This window comes from Protomyctophum parallelum, assembly GCF_964188405.1.
Source record: "Protomyctophum parallelum genome assembly, chromosome: 9".
Taxonomy (NCBI): Eukaryota; Metazoa; Chordata; class Actinopteri; order Myctophiformes; family Myctophidae; genus Protomyctophum; species Protomyctophum parallelum.
In genome coordinates, this window is record NC_139706.1 from 5,537,395 (window position 1) to 5,553,035 (window position 15,641).

Genomic DNA, 15,641 nt, shown 5'->3' on the forward strand with positions numbered 1-15,641 from the left:
ATTGAATAACATATAAATGTAGGTTTTAAGGCTAGAATGGCATTGTAGTGGACTGTAGTGAGAGGCGAGATTGTCTCTCCTTCATTGCGGGACTGCAGGACTAGTCTGGAGATAGTTAGTCGTGAATCAGCTTCAGTCAGTGTTTTGGCTCGTACCTGGAGTTGTGCATTATCTCCGCTGTGCACAGCAGCACAGGGGAACTGTCTGTAATATATCCATGGTCGTTTCCAGTTGCTTTCCATGTGCGACACAAAAGTACCATGTGTTTGTTTTGGTAATAGCCTACTGGCTGCAGGCGCAGCCACGCTGATTCACGTAATCGCGTAGGACAAAACGAAACCAGCCGGACAAACATTAATGGCATTTTCAAAATGTCCACAAGTTGCGACGGACCCGAGTGATTCTTGCAGCGCGCTGATAGCTAACACTAGTAGTGTGTGTGTGTGTGTGTGTGTGTGTGTGTGTGTGTGTGTGTGTGTGTGTGTGTGCACTGTGCAGTGTAGCCTAATGGGGCTTTGCTAGGCAGACAAAGTAACGCAACAGAGTTACAGAATCAAACCACTTTGCAACCAAACTACAATACACAAGCTATCTCTCTGGTGTTGTTCAATCATGACTGTGTGCTACACAGTGACAGATTTGTTATGCTCTGGACGTTCCTGAGCCGCGCGCACGGGCGCATGTTAGGGGGAACACTAACATGCGTTAATTGCGTTACATATTTTAACGCAATTAATTAACGCAATTGATTAATGCCATTAACGCATTATTTTTGACAGCCTTAGTTATTATTTAACTTTATTGATTGATTGAATACTTTATTAGGCAGAAATGTAAGCAGCACAGATAAGAGCATAGTCAAACACTTAGTCTAAATGGATATCACCAAAAACATCATTGCGGTCTTGTTTCCATTCAGGTCCCGGGTATTCAATTCATAATCATGACATGAAAAATTATAAATGACAACGAAGTTCAAGGGTTTTTAAAGAGGTCTCTTGACTAAAGGTTTAACCCATTCTGACCGGGCACCCATTTTGGTGTCAGCATCATGTTATGCTTTAGCTATTTAAAAATAGCAGATCTACAAGCTCATATCGCGCCACCGAGTGGCGCGATACGAGCTTGTAGGTCTGCTATTTTTTGAAAAATCGAAGAGCGACTGACATTTTCAGAATCTGATCTCAGGTCAGAATGGGTTAATCAGACCAGTGTGTGTCCAGCGGAAACCTCGTATGAATCTGATCTCAGGTCAGAATGGGTTAAAGGTTGCCAGTGATTTGCATTCTTTTTAGACAAGAGGTCAGGGCACTCCACACTGGGTGGCAGTGCCTCTTGAAACATGCTTCACTTACCACTATATTTATTATTTCTTTCTTAATCCTGTTTCTTTCTCTTTCTTTTTTCACACCCATAAGGATAATTCCGCTGCTCCGTCATGGCATGGATGTGGTCTTAGTATCTAGAATCAATCATGATTGACCAGACCGTGTAACTGTCAACTCCACTCCTACCTTTTGATGCAACAAATTATTTAAAAGAATAAACAAACCTTTAAGCTATTAAAGGTTTTATGACAGTCATTTTCATTTATTTTTATTTATCTTTTTTCTTTTAGGTTTTATGACCTCAATTACACCCAAAAAACCTGAACTTTGAACATTCAGTGGATTTTCTGTGGTCTGAAGTTTTCTTTGGGGTTTGGAAGCCTTGGAAGGCTACAATGAAAACAGGAAAACAGTGAAAACAGTGACATCTGCTGGCAAATCCCATTGACATATATGGGATTTGCAGGGTCTTACATCACTTACTGCCGGCAAATCAGAGCACCTGTTTGAGCCAGAAAACCCCAGATCACAGAAAATCTACTGAATGTTAAAAGTTCATGTTTTTTGGGTGCAATTGAGATTTGAAAACCTAAAAAAAATAAGAACAATTCCAAAACCTTATTTTTTATGTCACAATCCCTTTAAAAGCTCAACCAAAACATTTTTTAGCCCAAGCAAGCAATACGGTTTTAACTTAAAGGTGTCCAGAGTTGCTTTGTTTAATGTCATCTGGGAGGTTATTCCAGGGCTGTGGTACAATGTAACAAAATGCTGCTTCAACATTTTTTATGATGATGCTGGGCGGTGCCTGGTGTCTGAGACAGTTATATCATTAAATTACTACCTGACGCACACTACATCTCAGACACAGTTTAGCTGTGTAGGCAGACCGGCGCAGAAGACTGACTATATTTGGCTTCAGTTTAAATGGAATGTTCTTTACCCAGCAAATCACAGAGCAGGCTGACCTTTCATACTCACTCGCTGGCTCCGATTTTGATGCAGAGAGGAGAATCTCTGCCTGAGGCTGTGCTCAAATTACACATGACAAGTCACCAGCAAAGATGGAGAGCCGTCTGGAAAATTAAACAGCTAAAAAAGACCAGGGCAGAGGATCAGGTGTGACATGGAAGACATTTTAGAATTCAGGTTCTATTCCTTTGTTCTGCTCGCCGCTGCCAGCCCGGGTCACCCTACATAGTGAAATACTGAGTGCTGGACCTGTCTGAACACTCAGGATTGTATTGAGTAGGCCTATTTCGGCCACTGCAGCCTTTTTCTGGACACTCATTCCGGGTTTCTACCTAATTTAATGTTTTGCCGTAGCTTCGCTGCTGCTGCCTAGCAGTCTGTCTAGCATTTCCCAGTGTTTTTGAATATCTTCTTTAAGGTGCCTAGTTAAACATGGAGGCCCTTACTTGCCTGTGAAAAAAACGATTGAGACAGAAATCCATTTCCACAGCTTTTTTCATTACAAAGTCTGCCTTGCTCGCCAAGTCCAGTTTATTTATTTATTTGTCTATCTAAAAAGGATCCCTATTAGCTGCCGCCTGAAATTGTATATTGTATATTTTTCATACAAGCCTTTCCTTATGCTATGAACATTATAATAGAATTGTGAGAATGCCAATCTTTTCAAAAATAAGTTCCGTTCTATCCATTTGTGTTTGAACCATAGAGCGTTAACTTCACAGCAGGGAGTCTTGTAACAAGCTTCGGTTGCTCAATATGATTCCATAGGCATCAACCATTATATAGATGGGGTACGTATATAGACAGAGTCTACGTTGGGGTACATATATACGGACTTGGGATATGACGCCACCAAGCGTCGACGCACGTATACAGACTTGGGACAAAATAGTTAATCTCCCAAACTGTAACAATGTCACTGTACTTGTTTGTTTGTGAATATTACTATTATTCAAGTTGAATTACAAGGCACCCCTGAGCTTAATCCTTGGCAACACCAGAGAGTCTCTAGGACACGTACCCTTAAACAAATATTGAACCTCATCTGAAGACTAAACCCCCTGAACACATACCTTCATGGGTACAAACTGTTGCTTAGGCAGTAACAGTAATTAGGCATGAGGGGCATATCACTTCCTGGCTGAGGTGTCACAGTTTTAATCTTCCCCGAGCTCTCTCACCTATAGCCCAGCCTGACTGAGGGTTAAGTACTAGGAGGCTGTCATAGTAGAGGTAATGCATGCATGTCAGGATTATGTGCACCCCCAGGGCTCTGTGTGTGTGTGTGTGTGTGTGTGTGTGTGTGTGTGTGTGTGTGTGTGTGTGTGTGCGCGCGTGCGCGTGTGCGTGTGCGTGTGCGTGTGTCTCAGAATTAGAGACTTAACAGAAAATACTTAGACACACAGCGACAGGTAGTGACACACAAACGTGCACGTGCACATGTGCTGCCCGCCTGCGACAGTGCGCACACACACACACACACACACACACACACACACACACACACACACACACACACACACACACACACACACACACACACACACACACACACACACACACACACACACACACACACACAAATGCTGAGTCAAATTCACACCAGTTGTACATTTACATAGAAATAAGACACATTGTTGGAGATACAAATATTTTTGCAACTCAAACAGATACTTGGCTCGATTATATACAGTACGTCATATGATATGACTAAACCCATGCGGTAATACAGAATTTGGCCTTGCTCTGCGCCCTTTCTTATTATGGAAGCCGTGCTGAACGCACACACATATGGCATACCACGTTCCTGAATATTTTAGTGTCCATACATATGTTCGCTTTGCGCAATTTGCTATTAAGCAAACACTCCGCGCATCCCAATTACAGCTGGGTCTGACCACCTCTTAAATGCAAAATTGATTTTACACAAGAGCGAAGATTGCTCTGGAGTGTTGCCATGTCTGTTTATTATAAGCGACTTTGGGCTTCTTTTTCTGTAAAGTTGCTTGTAAATAATTAGTAGTTGTGGTTGCTTTTCTTGTTTCTAAAGTGCTTATTTGGGCTTTTCTCCTAATGTTGTTTAAACCCGTGATCCTCACACAGCGACATTCCCATGTCAAGGACCCCCAGAGGAATGCATTTGCCCAACTATAAAGGACCCTAATCCAGAAATATTTTGGGCCAGTGACCCCCATGACAGATTTGTTTTTTTAAATGTTTCAATAGAATGTTTCAAAAATATTCCACAATTGTCACTTTTTTTTTCCAAGATTCCTTTTGAAAATAGCAGATCTACCAGTCCAGCTCACAATGCATGACATTGCGATGTGTAACATTGTGACATTGTGAGTATTGTCGGTTTAAACATCTATAGTCAAGTATAACATTCCGCAGAGCACATTCTATACATTCATTAAAACTATGAACTCTGACTGCAGGGGGATATATAAATAAGGATCATTATAACAATGTGCAAGAAAGTATATTCTTCACATTACACGTGAAAGTATTAAAGAAAAGCGCTATAGTCTGGAATTCTATATAAACTGAAAAGAAAAAGAAAAGGTTGAGTTGTCCTGTCTTGAGTTGAAACGGTTTTTTCCTTGAATTAGTTGGAATGTAACATTTTGACGTGACAATGGCAAGTCGCCAACCCCCCCGTGGCGGGTGGGAGAGGTGTGAATCATTAGAAGAGATGCAGGGAGAGAGTGGCCAGTGGAATTGCACGGAAAACACGGTCATCTTGACCTTTCAGCCATCAGAGTATAGTAGGTGAGATGAGTTCAGTCATGCTAGTGTTAACACAACAGGAACTTAACGCATTCTGACCGGGCACCCATTTTGGTGTCAGCATCATGTTATGCTTTAGCTATTTAAAAATAGCAGATCTACAAGCTCATATCGCGCCACCGAGTGGCGCGATACGAGCTTGTAGGTCTGCTATTTTTTGAAAAATCGAAGAGCGACTGACATTTTTTAGAATCTGATCTCAGGTCAGAATGGGTTCGTCAGACCAGCGTGTGTCCAGTGGAAACCTCGTATGAATCTGATCTCAGGTCAGAATGGGTTAATTCATATACATACATACTGTACACACAGACACCTAATGAAACCTGACGTTATGTTCATGTGAGAGTAAACGCTCCGAAACATGCCGCTGCACACACAAAGGCACTTAGTTAGTGGCATTTAAGTCTCTAGGCTCTCGATTGCATCGATGATCACTATAGGCTAGCTCCTGTTCCTCATCCTCCTCTTTATACAAGACCATTGATCTGAGATGTAACAGTCCCCGACTCTCATTTTATTCATCAATGATGTCTGATCTATACTATCTGATCCATGTCACACCAGAGCGTTGTGTTCTTCCCCCATGGGTGCCCCTGAGATGTGTTGGGCCGGGGGTGGGGATTGTGATGGTATAAAGATTGAAATGGGATTAACACTGGCATTACGACAGCCTAGTTCTCCCATTACACTGGTCCCCATGTAGCTGTTGTGCTAAAGCCCTGGGCTGTTGTTTTCCGACTGGATGTGGGATTTACCTGCATGCTGACAAGGTTAGGCTACTGTCCTGTCACGTGTGCTCTCGTTTGATACATTAGTTTGGCTGGTTTAGTATTTGTGTCCCAGTTGGCCTTATCGCACAGCAGAATTAATTGATTCCTCGCAACACTTTTTTCTCTCAAAGATTAATTGAGCAGTATGTGCCCCTGTTGGATGAGGAGGCGAAGTAGCGTGTGTGTGTGTGTGTGTGTGTGTGTGTGTGCGTGTGCGTGCACATGACTTGCTCTTTTGGCAGGGGGGGTTGTTGTAATCGCTGGTTGTTATCCAGACGGAAAGCCCTGTGTGACTCTAGTCTCTATTGTCTTTTGTTCACTGCTGTTGTGATGCTGCCTGTGAAGTGATGCTGTATCACGCTGCCTGCAGCATCACAATCCCCCCCTGCTGTGTGGGGCTCTGTGTGGTTCAGTGTTGGCTCTGTGTGGTTCAGTGTTGGCTCTGTGTGGTTCAGTGTTGGCTCTGTGTGGTTCAGTGTTGGCTCTGTGTGGTTCAGTGTTGGCTCTGTGTGGTTCAGTGTTGGCTCAGTCCATTCTCCATGGCTCCCTCCTCTGTGTGGTTCAGTGTTGGCTCAGTCCATTCTCCTGGCTCCCTCCTCTGTGTGGTTCAGTGTTGGCTCGGTCCATTCTCCTGGCTCCCTCCTCTGTGTGGTTCAGTGTTGGCTCAGTCCATTCTCCTGGCTCCCTCCTCTGTGTGGTTCAGTGTTGGCTCAGTCCATTCTCCATGGCTCCCTCCTCTGTGCGGTTCAGTGTTGGCTCGGTCCATTCTCCTGGCTCCCTCCTCTGTGCGCTTCAGTGTTGGCTCTGGTCCATTCTCCTGGCTCCCTCCTCTGTGTGGATCAGTGTTGGCTCGGTCCATTCTCCATGGCTCCCTCCTCTGTGTGGTTCAGTGTTGGCTCAGTCCATTCTCCTGGCTCCCTCCTCTGTGTGGTTCAGTGTTGGCTCAGTCCATTCTCCATGGCTCCCTCCTCTGTGCGGTTCAGTGTTGGCTCGGTCCATTCTCCTGGCTCCCTCCTCTGTGCGGTTCAGTGTTGGCTCTGGTCCATTCTCCATGGCTCCCTCCTCTGTGTGGATCAGTGTTGGCTCGGTCCATTCTCCATGGCTCCCTCCTCTGTGTGGATCAGTGTTGGCTCGGTCCATTCTCCATGGCTCCCTCCTCTGTGTGGTTCAGTGTTGGCTCGGTCCATTCTCCTGGCTCCCTCCTCTGTGTGGTTCAGTGTTGGCTCGGTCCATTCTCCTGGCTCCCTCCTCTGTGTGGTTCAGTGTTGGCTCGCTCCATTCTCCTGGCTCCCTCCTCTGTGTGGTTCAGTGTTGGCTCGCTCCATTCTCCTGGCTCCCTCCTATGTGCGGTTCAGTGTTGGCTCGGTCCATTCTCCATGGCTCCCTCCTCTGTGTGGTTCAGTGTTGGCTCGGTCCATTCTCCTGGCTCCCTCCTCTGTGTGGTTCAGTGTTGGCTCGGTCCATTCTCCATGGCTCCCTCCTCTGTGTGGTTCAGTGTTTTGGCTCGGTCCATTCTCCTGGCTCCCTCCTCTGTGTGGTTCAGTGTTGGCTCGGTCCATTCTCCTGGCTCCCTCCTCTGTGCGGTTCAGTGTTGGCTCGGTCCATTCTCCATGGCTCACTCCTCTGTGTGGTTCAGTGTTGGCTCATATCGGTCCATTCTCCTGGCTCCCTCCTCTGTGTGGTTCAGTGTTGGCTCGGTCCATCCTCCTGGCTCCCTCCTCTGTGCGGTTCAGTGTTGGCTCGGTCAATTCTCCTGGCTCCCTCCTCTGTGTGCTTCAGTGTTGGCTCGGTCCATCCTCCTGGCTCCCTCCTCTGTGCGGTTCAGTGGTTGGCTCGGTCCATTCTCCATGGCTCCCTCCTCTGTGCGGTTCAGTGTTGGCTCGGTCCATTCTCCATGGCTCCCTCCTCTCGGGGATAAGGCTTGTTCCCGTGGCAGGATGATGGCTGTGGGCATAAACACCTGTAGGTTGGGCACCATGCCCGCTACACGGACACACTTGCACATGCAGGCACACTCGCACCCACATGTTACACACACACACACACACACACACACTCTCACTGCCCCTAGAGCTTGGCGTCTGTTTCAAACAGATGTGTGCCCTCGGCACAGAAAGATGTACCCGCACACGCACGCATGCACGCACACACACACACACACACACACACACACACACACACACACACACACACACACACACACACACACACACACACACATGCACACAGTACACCAAAAGACCACACAGATACCTGTACCTCATTGAAACGTATTAATCAGATTCAATCATTTCATTCAATCCCATGTTCACGAGCAAAACAATGATCCCAAACAGCCCCCCATTGGAGCAGAGCATATGCTACCGGTGGGGAGAGTGACGAGGCGGGGGGGTAATGCTTATGACTGAGAGTCATTAACCCGTTCTGACCTGAGATCAGATTCATGCGAGGTTTCCGACTGGACACACACTGGTCTGATGAACCCATTCTGACCTGAGATCAGATTCTAAAAAAATGTCAGTCGCTCTTCGATTTTTCAAAAATAGCAGACCTACAAGCTCGTATCGCGCCACTCGGTGGCGCGATATGAGCTTGTAGATCTGCTATTTTTCAATAGCTAAAGCATAACGTGATGCCGACACCAAAATGGGTGCCCGTTCAGAATGGGTTAATATGACAAAACGAGGCTCGCTGAGGGATTTATGATCTGCTTCGCTGCTGCCGCCATCTGCCACTGACTGTCACTACAGGCTTCTGAATGCTATTTTAAAATGCCACTATGATAACCTATTAAGATGATGAGGTCCCATTATCATAGAACCTATGGATGTATGATCAGATGAACTCACAGCGGTGAGTCAAACAACGCCAATTTACATACTTTGACGCATGTCCATGATATTATTTTTGGCAGAACCATAACTGCCTAACAAAGCTGATTTATGCTGGTGTCAGGCATATCCATCCCTAAAGTATATGGGAGTATATTGGCTGATTTGGCTAACATTGGACAAGACCATTCCCTATTAATATGGGCATGCAAAGACGAAGTGACATTGTTCGTGTCTACTGTATGTGTTTGGTTTGAGTAGATTGTGTGCAGCGGCCTAATCCCTTTAGTTCGCCTCTCCCCACGCTCTCTATGTACTGACCACTCTCCCTCTTCAGCCAGCCCTGTGTTTACACAAACATTCACGCCTCGCTTTAATAGGATAACTGCACTGCCAGCACCACTCACTCCCACGGCCATAATCCTTAATGCTCTCCAGTATTCAGTTTAAGACGGACATCACCGTTGTTTATTTTAGTCGTTTTCTAAGCTGGGGATACTTGATTGCTTAGGGAACTGTTCATGCTCGTTCATCATCCGGGTGTCAGTCGATGAATCGAAGTGGGTGATTATGCAATCAGTTGCCTTGCGAGCCATCGGGGGGAGTATTGACGAAGATGTTTTATAGCATGATGAATGGTGTGGTTTTGTTTCATTAACTGTAGCTTAACATGAATTACTGCTGACAGATTGCTTATGGGATTATTAATCAGTGCAACGCGGCAGTGTTGTGGGATGGACACTGATGACATGTGAAGGCGGTGACAGATTAATCGGTTGATGAAGCTGAGGGTTTGCTATATGCCATAGCAAAAGAATCAAAGCGATCCATCGGTTCAGGTCAAAGAGCACTCGTGACTCTCAGTTGCCACGCTAATTCATCACGGGTATTTGACTCTGTCTTTGCCTGTATCAGCTGATTAGCTGCTGTAGTTGCGAAAGCAATGAGCACTAACTATGAGACCCTGCACATCATGTCTGTGTGTCCGTGTGTGTGTGTGTGTGTGTCTGTGTCTGTCTGTCTGTCCCGCTGTTACACCACCCGCCCGCCACCAGAGGGCGCAGCTGTATCACACAAAACACACACACGCACGCACGCACTCTCACACACACACACACACACACACAACTTAACTTAAAAAAAAAACTTAACTTAAAAATGAAAAAGAAAAAACTTAACTTAAAAAAACTTTAAAAACACTTAACTTCAAAAAACTTAAAAATAAAATCTTAAAAAAACACAAAAAAAAAACTTTAAAAACACTTGACTTCAAAAAACTTAACTTAAAAATAAAAAAAAAACACAAAAAAGAGAACTTTAAAAAGAAAACCTTAAAAAAGTATGTAATTTATTCTAATTGTTGTTATTGCCATTTACGAGCTGCGTTCGCTTCCCGCGTCTGCGCGTCTTACTTGTTATACAGGAATGCTTTACCTCTACGGCAGTGGCTTTTAGCAAAGGGATGTAACTTGTTGGTGAATGACATGCTGCTGACCTGGACAGGGGACTTATCCGTTATATCTGTTTCCTCATTTGTATGTTATCTGTGTATACATTCAGTGACACAAGTTTTTGAGGGTCGTTTGCCCCTCCTATATACAGCTTTGTAATATATGCTGTCATATATCATATATGTCATATATGTCTGAACAAATTGGCTTTTTGTGGCAACACAGCATTAAATGCCATTGACAATGAAATGGCAATTTACCTCATATGTGGACGAGTAAATCGGTTATTTTGTCCTAACACAAACATTACATGCCATTGACAATGACATTTATGTCATATATAAAATTGGCTTTTCTAAACACAGTGCAACTGTTTTAATTCAACTCAGGGCTACATGGTAAATGGTGCATTTATACATGTATATACATGTATACATAGTATATATCCCATAAATTCAGTTGTCATCTTACATGATCATGGTGAAAAGATGAGTTTTTTTAAACATTGTATCATGGTTAACCCATTCTGACCGGGCACCCATTTTGGTGTTGGCATCATGTTATGCTTTAGCTATTGAAAAATAGCAGATCTACAAGCTCATATCGCGCCACCGAGTGGCGCGATACGAGCTTGTAGGTCTGCTATTTTTGAAAAAAATCGAAGAACGACTGACATTTTTAGAATCTGATCTCAGGTCAGAATGGGTTCGTCAGACCAGTGTGTGTCCGGCGGAAACCTCGTATGAATCTGATCTCAGGTCAGAATGGGTTAAAAGATAATAACATAAGTTGACAAATTAATCCATGAAGAAGTATATTCATTTTTTATTGGACGATGTACGACGACAAGAGCGCCTTTCACTTCACACGGATGTGATAAAAAATAAAAATAAAAACACTACGCAGATTATCTCTTCTCTGACCTCCTGTATGTCTCCTGTACATTTCACAGGGCAGTGGTGCACATCCAGGTCAATGATGTGAATGAGTTTGCGCCAGTGTTCCGGGAGCCTCGGTATCACGCTGCAGTGACAGAGGGGAAGATCTACGACAGCATCCTCCAGGTGGAGGCCACCGACCAAGACTGCTCTCCGCAGTACAGTCAGATCTGCAACTACCAGATCACCACCACCAACACACCTTTCGCCATAGATCGCAATGGTGAGTACACTACAGTAGAGATAGGACTGTGTGTGTGTGTGGGCCTGTCAGGGGCGGCCTTAACCCTCTAAGACCCAGCGTTGCTTTTTAGCAACAATTTTATTTTATTTAATTACTTTTTTTTTTTTTTTTTTTTCTTTTTTCACCTAAACGTCATCAGTGATGTTCATTGCAATGCCATTTCAATGCCATTGGTCATGATATTGGCATATAAATACCCCCCCACAGAGGCTGAAATTCACACAAATAAAAATTGTCTGGCAATTTTGAACATTTCTTAACCTAAGACTTTTGACCTTTACCCTAATAAAAGTAGGTAAAATAATTGTAATATATGTTTTTTTGTGATCATTAGAATGTCTAGAACATGTTTTATTCATTATTGTGAAAGATATCCCCAAAATGTAAATTATTAATTTATTAAATTATTATATAATTATTATACATTTTTCATCAAACTTATTATTATTATTTTTTTTAAACATATTTTTTAGTCTTAGTCCTAGTAGTACAAAGTAGTAGTAAGGTTGAAATCTATTTCTTGCAAGTAGAAATTAATGCGGGTGTTAGAGGGTTAGGATTCGATTCAAGACCAAATATGAGGAGCCCATATATACCTACATACCGTAATTATTTTGTTGATACAGGCGTTCGAGATAGAGCGCAGCCGTCACTCTCGACAATTACGCAGCGACAACACCACCTCTCCTCATCCTGTCGTCCCTTCACAATAAAGTGTCTCCCCTTTACCTCCCAATGCCGCACGTTTTACCCAGGTTATTAACAGGAAATACATGTAGGTGTAACTTAACATGGGACAGGGCTAAGGGTCGGCAGTGGGTTGACTGACGCCTGACGGTCAGTCGTATCGCTGAGGCCCCCCTGAGGTTGGAGGCCCATTTCAATTGAAACTGGTGAAACATAGCAAAGGCCTCCTATGAGATGTGCGTACTTCCTTTTGGATCCTATCTCTTGTAATTATGTGTGACATTAAGTCCTGTAAGGGTGCAGTGTAGGATGATTGGATAGGCACGCACGCACGCACGCACGCACGCACGCACGCACGCACGCACGCACGCACGCACGCACACACGCACGCACGTACGCACGCACGCACGCACGCAGAGACACAGTCATTCCCTGGACAGATGTCTTTCCCTGAGGTAAGAAATGCTCTTTTTTGACTGAAGGACAAAGTCAACAAAGTCAAGCTTTCCCTCAAGATCCATCAGTCTCCACAAATCACATCACATGTGTCCATACACTGCTGCCCATGCACGCACACACACACACACACACACACACACACACACACGCGCGCGCGCGCGCATGCATACTCACACTCGCATGCAGGCACATACGCACACTGTCTTCTACCGATGCCTCATGCCACTCAATCTGAAGACCTCATTTGACCTCATTTCACTGTTCCTCGTTAACATTCACACCCCAAAGTCTTTATCGTTCACATTTTTTGCTGTAAATATTTCATATGCCTTCATGTTTGCAATATTTCTTCCTCCTGATATGTAAGCTGTGATTGATGTACAGAAGCAGAGGTATAGTCCTGGCACTATTAACCCATTCTGACCTGAGATCAGATTCATACGAGGTTTCCGCCGGACACACACTGGTCTGATGAACCCATTCTGACCTGAGATCAGGTTCTAGAAATGTCAGTCGCTCTTCGATTTTTCAAAAATAGCAGACCTACAAGCTCGTATCGCGCCACTCGGTGGCGCGATATGAGCTTGTAGATCTGCTATTTTTAAATAGCTAAAACATGACATGATGCTGACACCAAAATGGGTGCCCGGTCAGAATGGGTTAAATCAAACCATGTTACCTATAAATACCTTTAGGTAATATCCTCCGAGACTGTTGTATAGCATGCAATGGAGCGGGGTGACACAGCTTAAAGGGACACTTCACCCTTTTTGCAAAAAAATATATGTTAATGACGTTTAGAAGCTTTAGATCACTTTCCTGGGGGTATTTATGTGTGTAATATGTGGTTTTAGATATTTTAGATTGTAGCAGTGAGCCTGTTGTCTCTGATGTCATGGACACTGGTCTCACTACCTTCCTGGACTACAATTCCCATCATTCTTTGGTGCACTGCTCCTCCTTGTGGATAGGGGGAGAGCTGTCTTACTGAGACAACATGTATAGTCCAGGAAGGAAGTGAGCCCAGTGTCCATGACATCAGAGACGACAGGCTCACTGCTACAATCTAAAATATCTAAAACCACATATTACACACATAAAGACCCCCAGGAAAGTGTTCTAAAGCTTCTAAACGTCATTAACATATATTGTTTTGCAAAAAGGGTGAAGTGTCCCTTTAACACTAGAGTGTCTGTGACCCATTTTGAGATTTTGAAGTTGATTTTTGCCCGTGAAGCTCTCAGAATGACGTGAAGCTCTCCATGACAAAGCATCTGGAGACAGTAGCCAATGACATCACAGGGAAAAAAAAGGCATTTTTGACCTGAATTCAGTTTGTGTGGTATACAGTAAGGTGGCCTTATACTTCAGTCATGCGAGTGTCAAAAGGGTATCTGTTATCAGGCAAAATGATAGGAATGCCCTACACAGAGTCCATGTCCAATAACTGGTGTTGGAGGCTTCCTGCCTATAACCTATTTGTAACAGCAGTGTTATACAGTATACCGTGGATATTATATCATGTATTGTATTTACATCACCATTGGCCCGGTTTTTAAAGTGTCTATATGTTCACAGGCTTCATGTGCGGCCTATAGAGGGCAACTGAGCATGTGCAACACCACACCGCTTATACACCATGGGCCGGGCCATTGACAGCCTATTACAAATAAGTGGCTCGCATGCAGAATACAAAATTCTCGTACTCTTCATTTTTGTGTTATATTGGCACAGAGGCATGGTTCATTATTTTTCTGTTCTTTTTTTCCCCCTATTTTCTTGCAGTCCTGCTAGTGTAGCGATAAAAAGGCTGACGAGGTGAGTGTGGGGCCAAACAGTGGAGTAAATGATACACAGGATGCTCTCTCTCTCTCTCTCTCCTGCTGCCGGGGTCTTGCACCGCCATTGACTGCTGAGTGAAGGCCTGAGAGGCCTCTTAACTCAAGAGCACCTCGGGGAGAGAGGTCACCACTGGGTATAGGAGGTCTGCAGAGGAGAGAGAGACAGAGACAGAGACAGAGACAGAGACAGAGACAGAGACAGAAACCGTGTGCGTGCGTGCGTGCGTGCGTGCGTGCGTGCGTGCGTGCGTGCGTGCGTGCGTGCGTGCGTGCGTGCGCCAGCGAGAGAGAGAAAGAGAGAGATTGAGAAAGAGATGGAAGCTATAATGCAGTAATTTTCTAGCTGGCCAACCTTTCCGACAGTCACAGCATGTTGTTTCAGCTGACAAGGATAAGTTGAGGCGGTAATTGACGGAGGGGGAATAGGTACCTCTATGAAGCAGAACGTTGTGTGTGCATTCCACTGCACATGAGGCAGCGAATGAGAGAATAAGATGAGGCCAAAAAACTGTAACTACATCTGGTGTATCCTATCATACATCTGGTGTATCCTATCATACATCTGGTGTATCCTATCATACATCTGGTGTATCCTATCATACATCTGGTGTACCCTATCATACATCTGGTGTATCATATCATACATCTGGTGTATCCTATCATACATCCGGTGTATCCTATCATACATCTGGTGTACCCTATCATACATCTGGTGTATCCTATCATACATCTGGTGTACCCTATCATACATCCGGTGTATCCTATCATACATCTGGTGTATCCTGTCATACATCTGGTGTATCCTATCATACATCTGGTGTACCCTATCATACATCTGGTGTATCCTATCATACATCTGGTGTATCCTGTCATACATCTGGTGTATCCTATCATACATCTGGTGTATCCTATCGTACATCTGGTGTATCCTATCATACATCTGGTGTATCCTATCATACATCTGGTGTATCCTATCATACATCTGGTGTATCCTATCATACATCTGGTGTACCCTATCATACATCTGGTGTATCCTATCATACATCTGGTGTACCCTATCATACATCCGGTGTATCCTATCATACATCTGGTGTACCCTATCACACATCTGGTGTATCCTATCATACATCTGGTGTATCCTATCATACATCTGGTGTATCCTATCATACATCTGGTGTACCCTATCATACATCTGGTGTACCCTATCATACATCTGGTGTATCCTATCATACATCTGGTGTATCCTATCATACATCTGGTGTATCCTATCATACATCTGGTGTATCCTATCATACATCTGGTGTATCCTATCATACATCTGGTGTATCCT

General features: G+C 44.2%; 1 protein-coding gene across 1 annotated transcript in view; it reads left to right on the top strand.

Annotated features, from left to right (window-relative positions):
* LOC310864673 (calsyntenin-2-like) overlaps window positions 1-15,641 on the top strand; it is a gene marked incomplete at both ends in the record, with an annotated part of 273,876 nt that overhangs the window by 167,713 nt on the left and 90,522 nt on the right. The window contains 1 exon segment of the mRNA XM_083773375.1: window positions 11,095-11,303. Within this exon segment, the coding sequence (XP_083629501.1) occupies window positions 11,095-11,303 (209 nt within the window).